Raw genomic sequence first — 18,335 nt, 5'->3', positions numbered from 1 at the left:
GCGGGAAATATAAATTCAACGAATCAAATTGTTTTCTGACTGACGTCGCTGATCGTGTATTTATCTCGTAGAGAACGCGAAGACTGCCGAATACCCTGCGTAACAATAAGCGCTGAAATCGTGTGCTCGTTTGTATTGAGAATTTTAGTTGGTGAGTTCTATTATTATATTACCTAATCATTAAGTTAGACCATCAATTGTATAAATTAAATGCCAGCGAGAAATATTGCAAATTTGTTTTAATACAATATTTCTGAAATTATATTTATAGTCATACATTCTAATTTTGTAAGCAAATGGCTGCCGAGAGCGGAACTCCGAAGTAAGGTGACATATTCTATGGATACTTATATGTATATGGCATATGGCGTAGATATAGATTTGATGATTAAGCGTATGTACAACATCCTTGAGTATGTTTCTATATTATGTTAACATCAGCTTCATTTTGGAAAAAAATAATCTCCATTGTATATGTTTACGCGAGTTAAATCATAAATTAGTAAAAAATGCGTGTTCAGTTTGTTGTGTATTGACAAACTGTAAGATAAGCATTAAATTTAATGCAATGTACCTACACGTGACTTAGGATGTAAAATGATGGTAGAACAATACTTAGAAATTTATTTTATTGGAACAATAGAACGTTATAAATTACAATCACTTTAAATATACACTGCAACGAAGTCTTAATGTTTTGAAACATTTAATACTTAATAGGTATTATAGGTTTGTTTAAAAGAGGTGAGGCTTTTGAAAGATCGCGAATTTCTTATTTTAATTGACATCATACACATGCAAGTGAGCAAGCACTACGGTGAGTACGGTGAGCGCTAGGAATTTGTCACCATGATAAATTAACGTCAGCGCAATTTTATAACAAATGCATAACATTGCAACGATTTCGTACGGCACAATTCAGCGGATTATTTGTACGTTTTGGTGCATGGTGAGAATTCAGCTCTAATAAATGATATAGCAGCCAAGTATATATTTTTGTAATTACTTTTCAAAAGAGCTAGTTGTGGTAAATCAGCACTACATGCCAAAGTTTCCATTACAGACATGTTTTAAATGCCTTTATACGGAAATCTTTCACAAATGTGATTTCAAAAGAACTGCATTTCGTTTGTAGTAATGTAGGTATATACTTACAATGTTTTGCTTTGGGAATGCACAATTAATTTTTTTTAATGATTCCTACGAATCCAGTAACAGTTTAACACTCACATATTGGGCTATCCATTCGTATAGTGTGTCAATTTCCAATGCCATTACGTATGTTGCTACAGGATTTTTTTAAATCTAAAAGTGAGATCTCATTTTTTATATCGATAACTAAGGCCCACTTAGCCCAATATTAACAATCAATCCATATTTCCTGCCATCAGATGTCAAGCGACACGTCCGAATTTCTGAATGTCGAAAATAAGCAGTAAAATACGCTAAGTACACAATTTCAACATCAAATAGCAGTACTAGGTATTAATAAAGATGTTTTTATTTGCAATACCTCGAAAGTCTTGTGTGCTAAGTCGCGGTATTCCGTGGAGATTCAAAAATGATAAACCGATTTTTTTTGTTATATCTACAAATGAATTAGCGTTACTAATAATCGAATTGTCGATATGGAGCTTTAACACTAGAAGTCATCCCCTCAGTGATAAATATATACATATTTTTAAAAATAGTGACTACGTAACTATGTAACAAATCAAAATGTGAAAATAACTTTATGACACGACAGTATTATTTCTACAATAAAGGGTTTTTTTTAATAAATGGTGGTAACAAATTTGGTTTCCTATTATTTCATTGCGTCATGTCTTCTGAAGAACTATTCTGTTCTTCATATTCTGTTATCTCGATAAGCCACAACAGTTCTACCGCATTATTGGGAATGAGTTTGAAATGTTTTTCAAAGTTTTATTTTTCCGTTTCGATTGTCACTGTTATCAACTATACAATTTTAACTACCCAACTATACAATTTTACAGAAACAATTTTAACTGATAGAAACAATGTTCGTAATAGTCGAAAATATCAAGGTCTATCTATGTACAAAGACGCCTCCATCAGACAAGCTATAATTGCATCTAACTTTCAATACGATAATAATACGTGGATCTGTATTTTTATAATAAAAATATGATTTAACGATTAGATATTATTAGCCGCTTTATGACTTAAGCAGAATTCAGTATTTAGCAGAATTGATACAATATTGTACTTACTCCAAATTTGGAAAATTATTTCCGATAAAAACGTTTTCAATCTGTTATAACTTTATAAATATGAAGTGAAAAACTTATAGCTTCTATTTGCGTTTAGTAGAAACCAGATGCTATTTGAATAAAGCTCACAATAATTTAGGAGACGTCGAATATTATTTTACAAGTTCATAAGAGTTCGTTACTAAGATTTAGTAAGCCTGTAGCACAGCAACTGCAGCTTTTAGTAGCGTTTTCATCATATATGTACCTATGTACATAACCAACATAAACAATATGAATACCTTCACATGCTAAACTTAGTTTAAGACATGTCATCAACAGCAGTCGTTCCATCCTAAGCCAGTGTTGCATTCTCAACAAATAATGCTGTATTCTCAGCTTACTTCTTTCCTGTAGCATTCGTCTATACCTGATCATGCCGGCCGCTAGAATCCATCGCTGCCTATTATTGCCTAGTGGTAACGTCGGAGGAGTAAATTAGTAAAAAAAAATACTCATATTTGAGTCGACTAGTATCAAAGCCGGCAATGTGACTTTTGGATAATTATCGGTAAATCAGAAAAACGAATTATTGACTTTGTATTCCATTGGCAGTCACAAAACTCTTCTGAACGACATCTTAGATAAATAACAGGTTAAGTATTAACCTTTATTTAATGCAGGTTTTGAACCGTATTCTTTGAAGGAGACGATTATATTCAAATCAATCCGTATTGAAATATCAATAATTTTTTTTTGTCCAAATGCACAGATTGCCACCTTTGATAATAGACGACTCATTTATTGAATAGAGAAGGGAATATTTACGCTCGATGGACTGATTAACAACAACAAACATCAAGCTTCGATTTCGTAAAGAAAATTACCCGAAAATTTTAAGCTAGGTATTTAAACTTGTAAAGGCCCGGCTTAATTTGCTTTAATAAATGATCATAATTTTGAAAATGAATTTGTGGCTAATTATTAATAAATGTCAACAAAAATATTGTCATTAAAATCCAAGCAGATTCTTATAAAAACCAGCCAAAAGTATGTATGTCATAGTTTAGCGCATTTACCCCTTTTGGATAAAAACTTAGATAAAACTAAAAAAAATTGTGCGCGCAACATGGATAACTTGCATGGCTGTGCTAATCGTCTTATTGACCGGCTGGACCAGCTTGTTGCCAGTTCGTACATCTTCGGTCTCTATTGGCTTTGATAAGTTTTAACAATAGCCGCTGCGTGCTGAGGGCGCCTCTGTGCACTTGTTTGGCGTCTGGCTGTGCGACGTTGCCAGCTTTATTGACTTGAGTACTAACGAAGTAACGAAGACAAAACGTACGCGCGTGGAGTGAAACTTACAGCCGGTAGCTTTTTGTAATAAAAGGAATACTAGTGTGTTTTTTAAATAAAGTGTTTTGTTTAGTGTTGAAAATTATGTGATTTTACAAAAAACGAAAAGTCTAAGTGATAAGAATACAAAAATCATTAATTTAACCATTCTATTCTGTTTAGTGTTGTTAGTTACAAATTCGAGGACAGATTGAGAGGACATGACATAAGTTTAATATATCTTAAACGGCCTCGAAAAGGACAAAATACATAAAGGAACTGGTTGACCACAGGCAGCGGTTGTAGGATGGGTGAACGGGGCGCGACGGGGGGCGCTTGGGGTGCGCGCGACGATGCCTCGTGGTGGCCAAGTAGCGCAGGTGAACTGCAGCACCAACAACAATTAAATGAAGAAATAGGCACTAGTACAGCCACTACAAGTCAACAAATGTACTCATATAAAATGTCGGGTGGCTTTACATCTAATGGAAACAATACTACTCCCAGTTATGAATATCGAATTATGTCTAATTCTAACACAAGGGAAGCTTCACCTCAGCAACAATGGTGGTACTCATCAGGAGGTGTAGACTCACAACAAGCATCTTCACCGACGGTACGAACTTTTAACAGAAAATACATATTAATTATAATGTTTCAAATTAACTTTTCTATTGTTGTGGGAATTAAACGATGCCACTCCGGTTTATGATATTACATTACGCTACACAACAATACAAATTGAAACTTCGACCTCATATCTCAAAGATCAACCTTGCTGTGGTATCTAGGCGGGTCATGGGCTGCCCATGTCTCTACTTTAAGAAGAAATTAAATTGTTATTTAAATCAAACAAAACAAAAAAGTTAAAATTCTACGCTGTTTTGGTTATAAATTCCAAAAGTAATACAATATCCTAATGAGACAACGAACCTATTACAAAAGTGTTAGTAACAACACTAATGAACGAATGAAATTTAGAAAGTGAAAGAAAACAGGACCTATTAATTTTATTTACATTCTTTGTAACAAAATCGTTGTATGTGCGTACTGTCTTACCTACCTACCTTTCCGGTTTTTTTCCAGTAAGTGATTTCTTTGTCCTTGAACTTGAACTAAGCATTTATTCTTATGATTAGCTAGAGGTGAAATGGTACTTCAGTTGTTTTAAATTTTATCTAATGTAGTTCATGTTCTTGTAAAGTTATGACCAAATCTTTAATTATTTTATTGTAATTTGATTTCTGGGTACCACTTTCCAGATTATTACTACCTACCGCAAAGGAACCGTGCTTTCCAGATTTGAACGCTAGGGATCCGTTGTGTAATTCAATTGAGTCAGTCATTTCAAAAACCTTAAGTCCATGAATGCATTTTGTATTAATCAATAATTTACAAAAAGGGTTTTGAAGAACCTTTTAGGGTTCAGTATTTGCGTGTTTAAATGAAATAGTCAAATATCTTTATCGCTTATTATTGAAAATAATGAAAGACTGAATTTCCTGAAGTGATTCTTGTTCTCCTGATTATTGTCTGGAAGAGATCGCTTTTAGCGATAAAACCGCACACTGTGCTTTATGAATTTAATGTTTTAAATTTTTGTTTCTTTGGTGTACAACAAAGCATACTCTCTCTATCACTCTCTCTCTCTCTCATATATTTTCAACATTAATAAATTGAGTTTTTTTTGCAATATTGTTTTATATGGTTTTATTTTCATTTGGATTATATATTGTTATACTAGCAGTTTACCAACATATTTTCTGACAAAATGGCATATGCTCCTCCAGAATTTTACCCTGAACTCGTTTTGAAACATCTATTTTTACCCGATTGCCGAAGGACGCTGTTTTTCGAGCGTATTTATGCATGTCTAATTCATTGGCACGCTCTGCAGCCTAAACTTTTTGACGGATTTCAACATACGCGATACGATTAGATTCGTTTCAGTTGCGGGAGTGACATTGGGTATGTGATGTCAATATGGTGTCTATGAAATAAAAAAAAACATTATTTGGTACATCCAAAGTTTTAGTAATGCCAAATCTTTATAATGAATTTCAAAGATGTCATTTTATATTGGTTTTTTTGCCTCCTTCGAAATTCGAAGCACAACTTTACATTGATTGGTTTTAGTTCTGTAAGTGGCATAGATAATATTATTTTAATATGATGGCCGTGAAAACACATTGTAGAAAAGGAATTATTCTTTGTATTATATTATATTATATTGAAAAAATAACTTGTTTATAAATTAGTAATATATCTGTGAGATAAAGTAAATTGTTAAATGAAATAAAAACCCGACTGCAATTAAAATATTAACTTAAAGTGAAACTTCAAGAACGATGTACCCATACGAAAAAAACAATGAATGAAAAAATGTTGATAAGTTGTTATTGAAATGACCGATTCAAATCCGATTTCGACCGTATGTTTCACGATGATTGACGCCATTCACGTTGTAATGCTTGTAATGTCCGTTAGCCACTTAATATGAAGTGGGCGGAATGCTCGTCCACACATTTAATGAAAAAAAATCGAGGGGAGGAAGGAGTGTAAAAAATCGAGTCTCAGATGTTATTAAAAAAAAATTCGCGGTTTACTCTCATGGAAAACGTCGGATGTTGTAAATGTGTACAATTACATATTGATGACAAGTAGATACAAACACGATGGATAGATTCCATCTATCTAATCTAAAATATACAAATACTCGCAAAGTTGCAATGTACGGCATGGACAATTGAGTAAAATGTTGCGTTATGGTAATTGAGCGTGGACTGTATTTAATGTATGAAAAATTTAACATTTGAGTCGTCTATTATCAAAGGTGGCAATCTGTGCATTTGGACAAAACATTTTTATTGATATGTCAATACAGATTTATTTGAATATAATCGTCTCCTTCAAAGAATACGGTTCAAAACCTGCATTAAATAAAGGTTAATAGTTAACCTGTTATTTATCTAAGATGTCGTTCCGAAGAGTTTTGTGACTGCCAATGGAATACAAAGTCAATAATTCGTTTTTCTGATTTACCAATCATTGTCCAAAAGTCAGATTGCCGCCTTTGATAATAGTCGACTCATTTATAATATTACAAATTAACATATGATAAAGAAAACGAGAAAATCGATGCGTTGCTCTTGGCGACTGAATTTGAGACATTTGGTGTCATGACGGATGTCGCTCGCTGACATTTTTACGTTCAGAAACTGAACAAAAGTATTTTCAATATTCGAATATGTTTGTACATTTTATCCTTCCTATGCCGGTTTTTGAACGCAAATATAAATAAAAAAGGACCTAGGCTTGCATAGCTAATGCTGGCAGTATCCGCATTTACAGTGATCGCTCAGCTCTCGAGTCGCTCGTAATCGAAATCAAATAAACTGTCGAGCTACACTTGAGCAAAGAAGCGACGACTTCTTGAAAGCCCAGTTGCCTGTTGCTAACACCAAAAATGAAACTGTTGCTTCTCCCTAGGATAAAGTAAACTATGTGATTAAAAGTGTATTCGACAACACTTGGCCAAATAAATAATTGTGGATGCCCATTGTTCTCCTTGGGATTTTTTGTTGATAGAAAGAACATTAATATACCACATCCAAAGTGGGTCGCGTTTCTGATCCGGTGGTAGATTCTGCGAAGCACGGCTCGTGCTAAGGTTCGTGTTAGCAACGTCGTCAGGTTTGAGCCCCGTGAGCTCACCTACTAGTTATACGCTGAAATAGCCTCTCAAGGCTATCAGCTTGGGTAGGAACAAAAAAAAAGTTTGTTATTCGGACATCCCATGTGTTCGCAAAATAGGTCTGGACGATACGTTTGCTTGTGACATTTCATAATTTGTCTTAAAATGTATTTAGATATAATTTTCAAGCTGTTTTCGATGTAGTTTTCAGAGTTCAATCTAAACCTAGCCTGGCTTAGAATGAAAACGGTGTACGAAACATTGATGTGTGACACGAATGTCAAAATTTTAACAAGCAATGCCACTTTTCTTTATTTGTAAGATTTTTCAGTTGAAAAATATTTTAAAGTTCAACTGTTTGGAGTCGCCTTTGCCTACTACAAATGCAGACGTGTGTGTATAGACTTGCACCGAATCTTACATGTGCGTTTCTGAACAAAACTGTCGATTTCTTCATGACGGTAGTTTATGGTACTTTTATGAGTCGTTTTTTTTTTATTGCTTAGATGGATGGACGAGCTCACAGCCCACCTGATGCTAAGTGGTTACTGAAGCCCATAGACATCTACAACGTAAATGCGCCACCCACCTCGAGATATAAGTTCTAAGGTCTCAGTATAGTTACAACGGCTACCCCACCCTTCGAACGACGGAAATAGGCGGGGTGGTGGTACCTACCCGTGCGGACTCCGAAGAGGTCCTACCACCAGTGATTACGCAAATTATAATTTTGCGGGTTTGATTTTTATTACACGTTGTTATTCCTTCACCGTGGAAGTCAATCGTGAACATTTGTTGAGTACGTATTTCATTAGAAAAATTGGTACCCGCCTGCGGGATTCGAACACCGGTGCATCGCTTCATACGAATGCACCGGACGTCTTATCCTTTAGGCCACGACGATTCATGGTATGTATGTATGACACTAAGCCGATGAAGCGATGACAAAAGGTTCTTTTTCGCAATGAGTATGCTGACATTCCTCTTCACAGGGTTGGATTGAATAAAATCGTGCATCCTTTGTGGTACTGTCCACATAGCAATGAATATCATCGATCGACATTATGTTTTTAAACAGAAGTAAAGTATTACTTCTATCCTCCATAATAAAAGCGCGGATTATGGTACCGACTCTTAAATAGTAAGTGTATAGTGTATGATACCGACCCTATCGACATCGAATTTATGCTTGAAAGCATTTTTTGGAATTGGAATGGATTAGATTCAATCGATGATGCCTTTAATGGAATGGCTTTCAGCCAGATGCCGTCAGAAGCCTTCGTACTGAACTTTAAGAGCAAGAACCACGGTTAATGGTTTCTGTCCAGCTGTGGGTAGTCCCTTGACTGTGCATGCTCAAAATCATACTTGATCAATCAAGCTGCAAAACCAGCTGATAGTTAAGAGCGCTAACCATTTTTTTATGCGAAAATAAAAAACGATTTTCTTACAGTGAAAATAAATAATGTTTATTTTTGTTAAATATTGTTCATTCTGATCCATTACCCTTTCATTCAATAACATAATATATACGCTATATACATATACGCTCATATTTTTCATTTTTTTTTTATTGGCTAAAAGCTAATCCCCAGTAATTTTTTACCTCCACATTCAAATTATACATTTTACCATCTAAAAATTTGTGCGGAGACCGGGTCAAACAATAATTATCGGTATGTGTCGGGTATAGAGAGTGTGCTTAGTATGGCAGTATATCCCGTCCAAATTGTAAAAATATTCTGATTGGATAGACTCGTTTGTGGTTTCGCATTATCCTGTTGGAAAAGTAAAATAGTAAATAAATATTTGGCTTAAAAAACTAGATTTCCGGCTACCGAACATTAATAAAATATAAAGAAAATATGTAAGTTATTTTAGATAATCTATACGTAATATGATTAGATCTAACTTGCAGTTTTATGTATTTTCAATGATGTGACTTTTTGGCGAGAACGCGAGGAGTGAAGTTGTGTGATTTGTTTTATTTTATCTATTTAGTGTTTCTTCAGGTTAGATGTGTAATAACGGTGGTCTATTAACTGTTTAGTATCTGTGAAAGTGCACAAATGTGGGAAAGTGAAACAAAGCCGCTGAACGTAACTTCTCGGGATCCTCCAAAAAGTCCACTGAAAAAATCTTAGTAAATGACCACAATTTTACTGAGATTATATTTCATAACATATCTCATTTCATTTCACTTAATTTCATGCCATGTTTCATATTAGTCAACTTCATTTCATTTCACTACATATCGACGCTTGAAAGGCAAACGTGATTAAGCGACAATGCGTGAACTTAACAGTAGACTAATTTAAAGTCGAAATACCCGAAAAAGATTCTATTTTAACAAATCTAACTGTAGGATTGAAATGATTTTAATAGACCTACAAATATATTTTTTTTGCGCATCGAATATGGTTATTGTCTATCATAAAAAATATGAATAATATTAAAATAAGACTTGACCTAAAGGTTTTAGTTACCAGGTCACAAAAACACTTAAAAAAAGAATTTTAATGATATCTTTGCTAATTGACTATTCTTGAAAGAAAGTGCTAAATTTCATTTTAAAGTAACCGTACATAGTAGTATGTAACGATTACTTTATGGTATGTGGTAACGATTGATAGCTTTTTGAGTTTTTGACATGACTTGATGGCTTGTTTATGTATAATAGGCATGCTTACAAATATCCCTCGCCTAGTTACGCTGGCATCCTAGGCTACCTTAGGTAGGAAAAAAAAAAACCATTAGCCCTGTAAATTTTGAGTCATTCGTTATTGTTTAATCTTACTTTGTGTATTATTTGTTACAGTCGCAGAATCAGTCAAATCAAGAAAGCGATCAAAACAATCAACAAGCGAACGGTATTCAACAGAGTCATCAGTCGATCCAACAACAACAGCAGCAGGAGCAAAATCAAACTATTCAACAGCAACAAAGTCAATTACAACAGCAGTTGCAGCAACAACAGAATCTCCAGCAAGCTTTGCAACAGCAGAACCAATCTTTGCAGCAGTCGTTACAACAACAACAACAACAGCAGCAACAAGAAGAGCAGCAACCGACCCTGCAGCAGATGCTACAGCAGCATCAACAGCAGCAGCACCAAGGCTTACAACAAACTTTGCAGCAGACATTGCAAGTTAGTCAGGCTCAAGCCCAAGCAATAGCGCAAGCCCAAGCAGCCTTACAGCACCAAGTTGCTCAATCAATACAGCAGCAACAACAAACTCTACAAGAACACATTCAAGCTGTTCAGCAACAACAGATACAGGCAGCATTACAGAGGCAATCTGCCACTCTACAGGTAATAAAAAATCTAAATTTTTGCAATCTAATTTCCTTACAAGGCTATTATTAAACGTGTGACCCGCCTGATGAAAAGTAGTCCACAGTAAAAATCTTACCTTATACCTCATCGGAAAAAATAGGATGATCTGAAACACACTATACTAGAAGGTAGCGTGTTTATCATAATATGTAGTTAAGTTATATTTTTGAACTTTAGTCCGGTGGCAACTTGAACACTGTTGAATTGGACAGATTGCTGTTTTCACAAGTTCCTCAGGTCCTTTGTTCCACAAAATAGTTTTAAAATAACTCACAAATTCTTAATGGTTGTTTCCTTTGTAAGACCGAACAATATACTATTTGTTTAATGTAGGAGCTGCAGCAACAGGCACAGCAGCAAGCTTTACAGCAAGCAACAGTAAATAAGGCCAGGATGCCCCGTTCAAGGCCATACAACAAGCCCCGCGGTCGCATGACAGCTTATGCATTCTTTGTGCAGACGTGCCGAGAAGAACACAAGAAGAAATACCCTGATGTCAGTGTTATATTTGCAGCATTCTCGAAAAAGTGCGCAGAGAGGTGGAATGTTAGTATTTTTTTTTATAACAAGGTTGTTCAAGGACAAGTTAAGAATATAATATTACGATGTCTGTCTGCCAAGTAATACATTTATTTTTGTATAACACAAAAATTGATGTATCTTTGTTTATAAGCTTAAGGTGCTGGAAATCTATGATTCATTCATTTAACTTTCTGTGGAAGTTGGTAAAAATAAAATAGTCAATAATTTTCCATAATCATCCTATATAAGGTGAACTCTCATTTCAAGGACATTTATATTCATTTCACAAAATTTTACAATAGCGGACCATCCTATGTGCCTACTATATCAGATATGTTTTTGACAGACAATGTCGGAAAAAGAAAAACAGCGGTTCCATGAGATGGCTGAACAGGACAAGCATCGATTCGACTTGGAGATGCAGAACTATGTACCACCAAAGGACATGAAGGTCAGAGGGCGAAAGAGGCAGCAGATGAAAGACCCTAATGCACCAAAGCGCTCGCTGTGAGTTACGGTCGAGAAATCTTACTTTATTACAGACTAGAATATTAAAAACAGTTAATGTCCTCTAATTTTATCTATAATATTAACTAAAAATGTTGATATTTGTATATAAAACACATGCAGTTGGGTAATTCATACTCAATAACTAATTTGTTTTAAATTGCATTTTTAAGATGCGTTTACACTTTGCCATATCAGTGTGATATGAAATCCATTTTCAATTAATTTGTTTATTAGACAGCCAATCCACTCTTCAAATTGGATGGTGTTACTGCTTTGTGCTAGAAATAGGCCGGAGCGATAGGTATATATAAAACTACCAACAATTAAATACAAGTTTATTTTGTTTTTTAATTCACACTTCTATAAAAAAATTGTTACATAATATTAAAATACTTGAAATAATTGAGTTATGTTTAACAAAAAAAAACATTAAACTATTTACAATGCGACTCGTACTGTGACCTTATTCCACAAGATCAGGAGATGGATGCACTCTGTTATCATTAGTTGAGCTACGAGTCCGTCTGTATAGTAATGCTAATAATAAAACAATTATGATTGGGTTTGGTTGCTGTATGGAGAATCAGATAGCTTTTTTTCTTTCTTAGATAGTGCACTTAGTGAGGACTTAAGTTCTCTGTAGTATTTTTTTCTTGTTCATTTTGTTATCAGCCAATTAAAATTCGACAGTAATTACTAACGCCTCAAGATTTGGATTCATTTATCTATTACAATTTTTCATTTCTTTTATAATTTACAACTAGGAAAAAATAATTCACAAGTTGAAATTAATATAATAAGTCTATTATTTTTTAAAATTGAAAACACTAAAGTTCATATTTTCGAACTTGCTCGTCTAGATTGTTTATTTATGTAGATATGTTTAGATTATATTTGAATTGAAAAAACAAAAGTCTTAGGTCTTCGTAATTAATGAAAATCCATGAAGTAATGTTTTTTTTAACCGCTTTCGAGATGAAGTTCTCAATTCAGACTGTATGTATGTCTGATGTTAGTGAACACTAGAACCTTTATTTTTGTTTGTTTCGTCCATGCGACAGGCAAAGGGATCATAGTCGATATAGCTATATAGTTATATCTTTTGTACAAAGCTCATGCCATGTCAATTGTATGAAAATTGAAATTGAAACAGAATGAAATGAAATTTATTAAGGAATTTAATTGAATATTTTGGAAAAGTAATTAATTTAAATGAGGAGACCAAACAAAACACCCGACTGAGTATGTGTCTTCAAAATGAAATTAAATAAAGTATACCTTAAACGAAATAACAGGAATTTATGAAGAGTTTAGTGGACGTTTTGAAAAAAAAAAAAGGATTGTTCAGCGATTTTGTTACATTTTTGAACATTAGTGCACAGCTGTATAGATAAACATAGACTAGAATGTTATGGCACACTTTATTCTTATTATAAAAAAAAAAATGTTTATTTTTTACTTTGATAAATGCGCGAGCTCACGGCCTGTCTGGCGTTAAGTAATTTTCGGGGCCCATAGATATCTATAACTTAAATTCCGCCATCCAGCTTGAGACCTGAGTGCTAAGGTCACAGTTTTTACAGTACATCGGCTACCCCACCCTTCAAACCGAATGACTGCTTCACGACTGAAATAGGCGGGGTTGTGTTATCGTCTCGCCCTGGCTCACAAGTCACTCTAACACCAGTAATGACGCGATTAGGGTTACGCTGGAATAGCCTCTCAAGGCTACCAGCTCAGGTAAAAAAAAAAAAAAATTTTTTGTGGGTTTGATTTTATTACACGATGTTTTATTTCTTTATCGTGGAAGTCAATCGTGAACATATTTGTTAAGTACATATTTTATTAGAAAAATTGGTACCGGCCTGCGGGATTCGAACACCGGAACAGTTGCATCGCTCGATACGAATACACCGGGCGTCTTATCCTCTAGGTCACTTTGTACACTCTTTAAATCAGGCCCACAATATTAGGAATAGTGATACCTACCCGTAAAACTTTTGTGAAAATAATCTTGTAATAGAGTTTTTGAAGCATAAGTAAATAACTGAAAATTTTGTTTACAGATCAGCATTCTTTTTGTTTTGCAACGATGAACGTTCGAAGGTGAAAGCTGGCAACCCAGAGTACACCATGGGCGATATTGCGAAGGAACTCGGCAGACGTTGGGCGGCCGCTGATCCGGAGACTAAGGCTAAATATGACGCGCTATCTGAAAAAGACAAGGCGCGATATGATAGGGTGAGTGCTATTTTAATATGCTTTAGACGTATGTATGTTAGTATGCAACGGTATCTTTGAACATGATTTTGACCCCCTTCAAAACGTCGGATTAACTCGAAATTTGGTATACTTATTAAGGACCGATGACAATACAATATTTAAAAAATTGAAATTCAACTAAACAGTGAAAAATAAATAATAGTTTAAAAAAAACTAACAAAATACGCTTTTATAGAATATCCAACTAAAAAATAGAAAATAAATTTGAATGAAAAAGAGTGTAAGAAAAAATGATTTTATTGTAAAAAAGCGTGGGGTGCTTTTCAGAATACTGTCAAAATAACTCTTCTACTCATATCGTTCATAAAATATTTATAACTACTTATACCATACACCCCACGCTTTTTTTTACAATAAAATCATTCTTACACCATGTTTCATTCAAATTTATTAAAATTTATTTTCTATTTTTTAGTTGGATTTTCTATAAAGGCGTATTTTCTTAGTTTTTTTAAACTATTATTTATGAAATTGAATTAAAACATTGCTAGCGTAACATAAAATGTTTAATAGGATCGATCACTGCTCGAATATATTTAGTCTAAAAAAACAATTTTACATAATTTCATAACGAAATTCGGGTGGACTGTCTTGGAATATATGGAAAATATATATTTGTTAATAATGTTGTTGCTTTTTTATCCTACCTAAGTTGATAGCCTTGGGAGGCTATATCAGTGTTACCGAATGAGTAGGTGAGATCACGGGGCTCAAACCTGGCAAAGTTGCTAACACTGACCCTAGCAAGAGTAGTGCTTCGCAGAATCTACCGGATCAGAGACGCGATCGACTATAAAGATCCGACGAGAAACTCAGTGGGCTATTGTTGCTAATATGACGATAAAATTCTCGTAAATGTTAACAACAGTCGTATAAAGTTTTAACTCGATCGGATCAGGAATAAACCAATTGACTTCCACGATGAAGGAATAATATCGTGTAATAAAAATCAAACCCGCAAAATTATAATTTGTGTAATTACTGGTGGTAGGACCTCTTGTGAGTCCGCGCGGGTAGGTACCACCGCCCTGCCTATTTCTGCCGTGATGCAGTAATGCGTTTCGGTTTGAAGGACTATACTCGAGACCTTAGAACTTATATCTCAAGGTGGGTGGCGCATTTACGTTGTAGATGTCTATGGCCTCCAGTAACCATTTAATATCAGGTGGGCTGTCAGCTCGTCCACCCATCTAAGCAATAAAAAAAACCGAGACGCCAGTATTACTTTTGAATATTAAATTTTTCAAACTTGCTTTTAGGAAATGACAGCGTACAAGAAAGGTCCGTTAGCTCAGCCGCCGCCACAGCCGCCTGTCGTCCCCGCCATCGAGGACGAGGGCGGAGACTTCGATGCAGACGAAGAATACAATTGAAATAATGTGATCGCTGTCGATACAGCCTAAAATCAGGACAGAGAGATTTAACTCGATTTTGAAGATGAAAGTGCGCGACAGTCTTTCCCCCTTTTTCCAGCCAAATGTATAACGCAATTGCTGTATACATTACTGATTTGTTTTGTTCATTATTCAGGGGATGATTTATTTTTGTGCTGCGGGTTTGGGGAGCACTGGTTGATTGAGTTTAATAGAAATTGTAATCTTGTTTTTGTTAGAGGGGGGGTCGTCGTCGTCATTCAAGGAAGGGTCGTAAATTTAAGAAGCGTTTTGACGTACGATCAGGTGTCAGAGAGGCTGGGTCTTTGAACGAAAGATTGAGGAGTGAATCTTCTGTTCTGTAGCGTGTTATAGTTTTTACAAATTTAATTCTGATTCACAGATTTTACTTATACTTTCAAATACTCAAAATATTTTTGTACGATTTTTTGTTTGTCATCTGAGAAATGAGGTGTCAAATAGTTTTATTTACAGCTTAAAAAAACGGCCAAACACCTATGTCGTTTTAAAAAAAAAACCTCTAATTTTATGTATTCTTCAACAAATAAATGATTATCTTTAGTTCTCAGATGACGAATGTTGAACAGATTTTGAATGACAAAAATTTTAACATGAAAATGACTTTTAATTGTTGCAAACTTTTGTAAACGAAACTGACGTTATTTTATGATCTTACGTTGACTGACAATGAAGAAGCGAACAGTTGATTTTTTTTATTTTTCTTGATACGAATTTCTTCGAGATACAAGGAAAAAAGTAGACAATATGACAATTGGCAGTTAAAAAAAAATTGTCATTCTCCCGCCAAAATATCGTACCATGAAAGTAAAATCAAAAAGTGTCATGGCGCCCAAAACATGTCTTGCGTCTACTTATGTCAACGGACACTGAAGGTCGGAAATGGTGTGGCCCTGTGGTTTAATAAAATCGTAATTCAAGCAATATTATCAGGAACAAATCGATACAGACGTTTTCAGTATCACGTATAATGTAAGTCAAAAAGTATTTCTTATTAAGTTAGCATAGACGTAAGGAGGTCGGGAGCGAATGTATTGTTGTTGTTTTGTGTCGATTATGTATAGTTAAATTATATTCCTTTATTAAATATGTACTTTTGTTTGATTTCGATATAATTTATAAATCGCGTTTAGTTAAAATATTAAGTTACGAAATTTTATATTTTGTGAATTGTTTGTTTAGTGAGTCTGTCTCGCGCCATTTCTGTTTGATGCATGCATACCAGCGATGTGTTTTTGTACATAAAACGACTGCAACCCGTGATAGTACTTAATAGTAGCTGCGCTAGGTACTACAATATAGGTTATGTATATGATTTCTTCTGAAAAATTCAATTCCAAATGAAATTAATTCGCTCATTGTTTTTCGTTTACTGTCTGATTGTTCGTTTGAAATCCGTTTACGTTTTCAAAGAATATAATTTCAAGTATTTTGAAAGAATAAACGAATAGTCCTCTTCTGATAAAACATACGAATGATGGTGTTCAAACCATTTGATATGCTAAGTTCTTTTTAAGTGCATAATAATGCATAACTTGAAACACACGTGTCGGCGTCTTTACTCGGCAGAAGACTGTTTAAATATCTTTTTCGAACGGACATTACCGTAAATATAATATGTATGTACCAGTTTTTTTTAGATTATTAAAAAAAACACGATATTTTACCCCTCTTGTATAGTCAAAGCGATTAAGTTATTTTAAGTTGTATCGAAAAGGGCAATTGTTTTAAATTTGTAAAACGCTCACTGTACAAAAAAAATATAGTGAATCCTTTACGCAAAAATTGTTTTATTTCTTTTTTATTGTTCTAATATCTTGTTATAATTACTAATTACTATGATTTTAACTATATAACAGTTACCTAAATACCCTTTAAAATACCCTCTAAAACCTTAATAAAGTAGGAAGTAAAATACGTTACACAGATGTCACGTTCAAGTCAATATAAACTGATAGGGTCATTGACTTAAAACTTTTCTCAAATTTTGTGGCACCTCTGTGCAGTAAACTTCATTCACGATACATGAAGTGGTTTAATGACGAGGCATTAAGATTTAATAAATCTTTATTTAGTATTTGATATTATTATAATCTAGTGAAGCTCTAACTCTACGATGTGACAGTAAAATAAATTAAAATGTTGAAGTAGACTAGATTTCGCTACAAAAAAAAAAAAATATTTTTGGCATAATCTGACCTTTTTCGAACGAAATTTGAAATCAATCCACAGCGATGGCGGCTCAGCCATGTGTTGATGTCCAAATAAATTAGATCAACGATGCCTTTGAAGTGAATATAACTTACTTTTTATTTATTTAATCGTATTACAATTGGAAGTTTCCATTTCATCAAACTACGAACAAGGCCAGGCAACGATGTTAATAGTGAACTTTAGTAGAATTAAAATTGATATATCGATTCTGAATACACCGTATTCGAACGCATCAAAGCTTGACTGGTATCAACCCACCTCATACTACATTTGCCAACTGCGGATCTTGGTTCAAGTGAGATATCATTAACCTGCTATTAATTGTACCTACCTTTATTTTGAGGTATTAAGTAACCTATTCTAACTCACTGAGGCCAAAGGGAAAATCGATACGAAGCCTTTGTCCTACAGAGCTGGCCCCGGTCATCGTCCTCGTCGAGCCCGTCGCTTGCGACGAAGGGCTCATCGAGTAAATTAACCCATAGACAGCCCACTGAGTTTCTCGCCGGATCTTCTGTAGGTCGCGTTTCCGATCCGGTGGTAGATTCTGCGAAGCACGGCTTTTGCCAGGGTTCGTGTTAGCAACGTCATCAGGTTTGAGCCCCGTGAGCTCACCTATTAGTTAAGGCTACGCTGATATAGCCTCTCAAGGCTCTCAGCTCAGGTACAAAAAAAACGGAGCTGGACCAACCGATCGTATGAAATTGCCTACAAGTTAAATTTGTGACTTCAAGGTCCGTTGAGTGGAGTCACGTTTTCGGTACCAGCGCAATTATGCTTAACCTTTTTTATTTAATTATGTATAAAAAATTAAT

At 34.6% G+C, this 18,335-nt stretch overlaps 1 protein-coding gene across 2 annotated transcripts; it reads left to right on the top strand.

The window, feature by feature from the left end:
• The first annotated feature begins 102 nt into the window (after window positions 1-102).
• LOC100862773 (HMGB protein) lies at window positions 103-17,091 on the top strand. 2 transcript variants are annotated; one of them, NM_001257000.1, is given in 7 exon segments: window positions 103-151; window positions 10,061-10,555; window positions 10,913-11,125; window positions 11,448-11,574; window positions 11,577-11,608; window positions 13,678-13,852; window positions 15,154-17,059. In NM_001257000.1, coding segments are annotated over 4 exon segments (585 nt in total). In that variant the 5' UTR covers window positions 103-151; window positions 10,061-10,324; the 3' UTR covers window positions 11,591-11,608; window positions 13,678-13,852; window positions 15,154-17,059.
• The last annotated feature ends 1,244 nt before the right edge of the window (window positions 17,092-18,335 follow it).

Source organism: Bombyx mori, chromosome 13 (genome assembly GCF_030269925.1).
Source record: "Bombyx mori chromosome 13, ASM3026992v2".
Lineage (NCBI taxonomy): Eukaryota > Metazoa > Arthropoda > Insecta > Lepidoptera > Bombycidae > Bombyx > Bombyx mori.
This window is presented reverse-complemented; position numbering and strand designations above follow the sequence as displayed.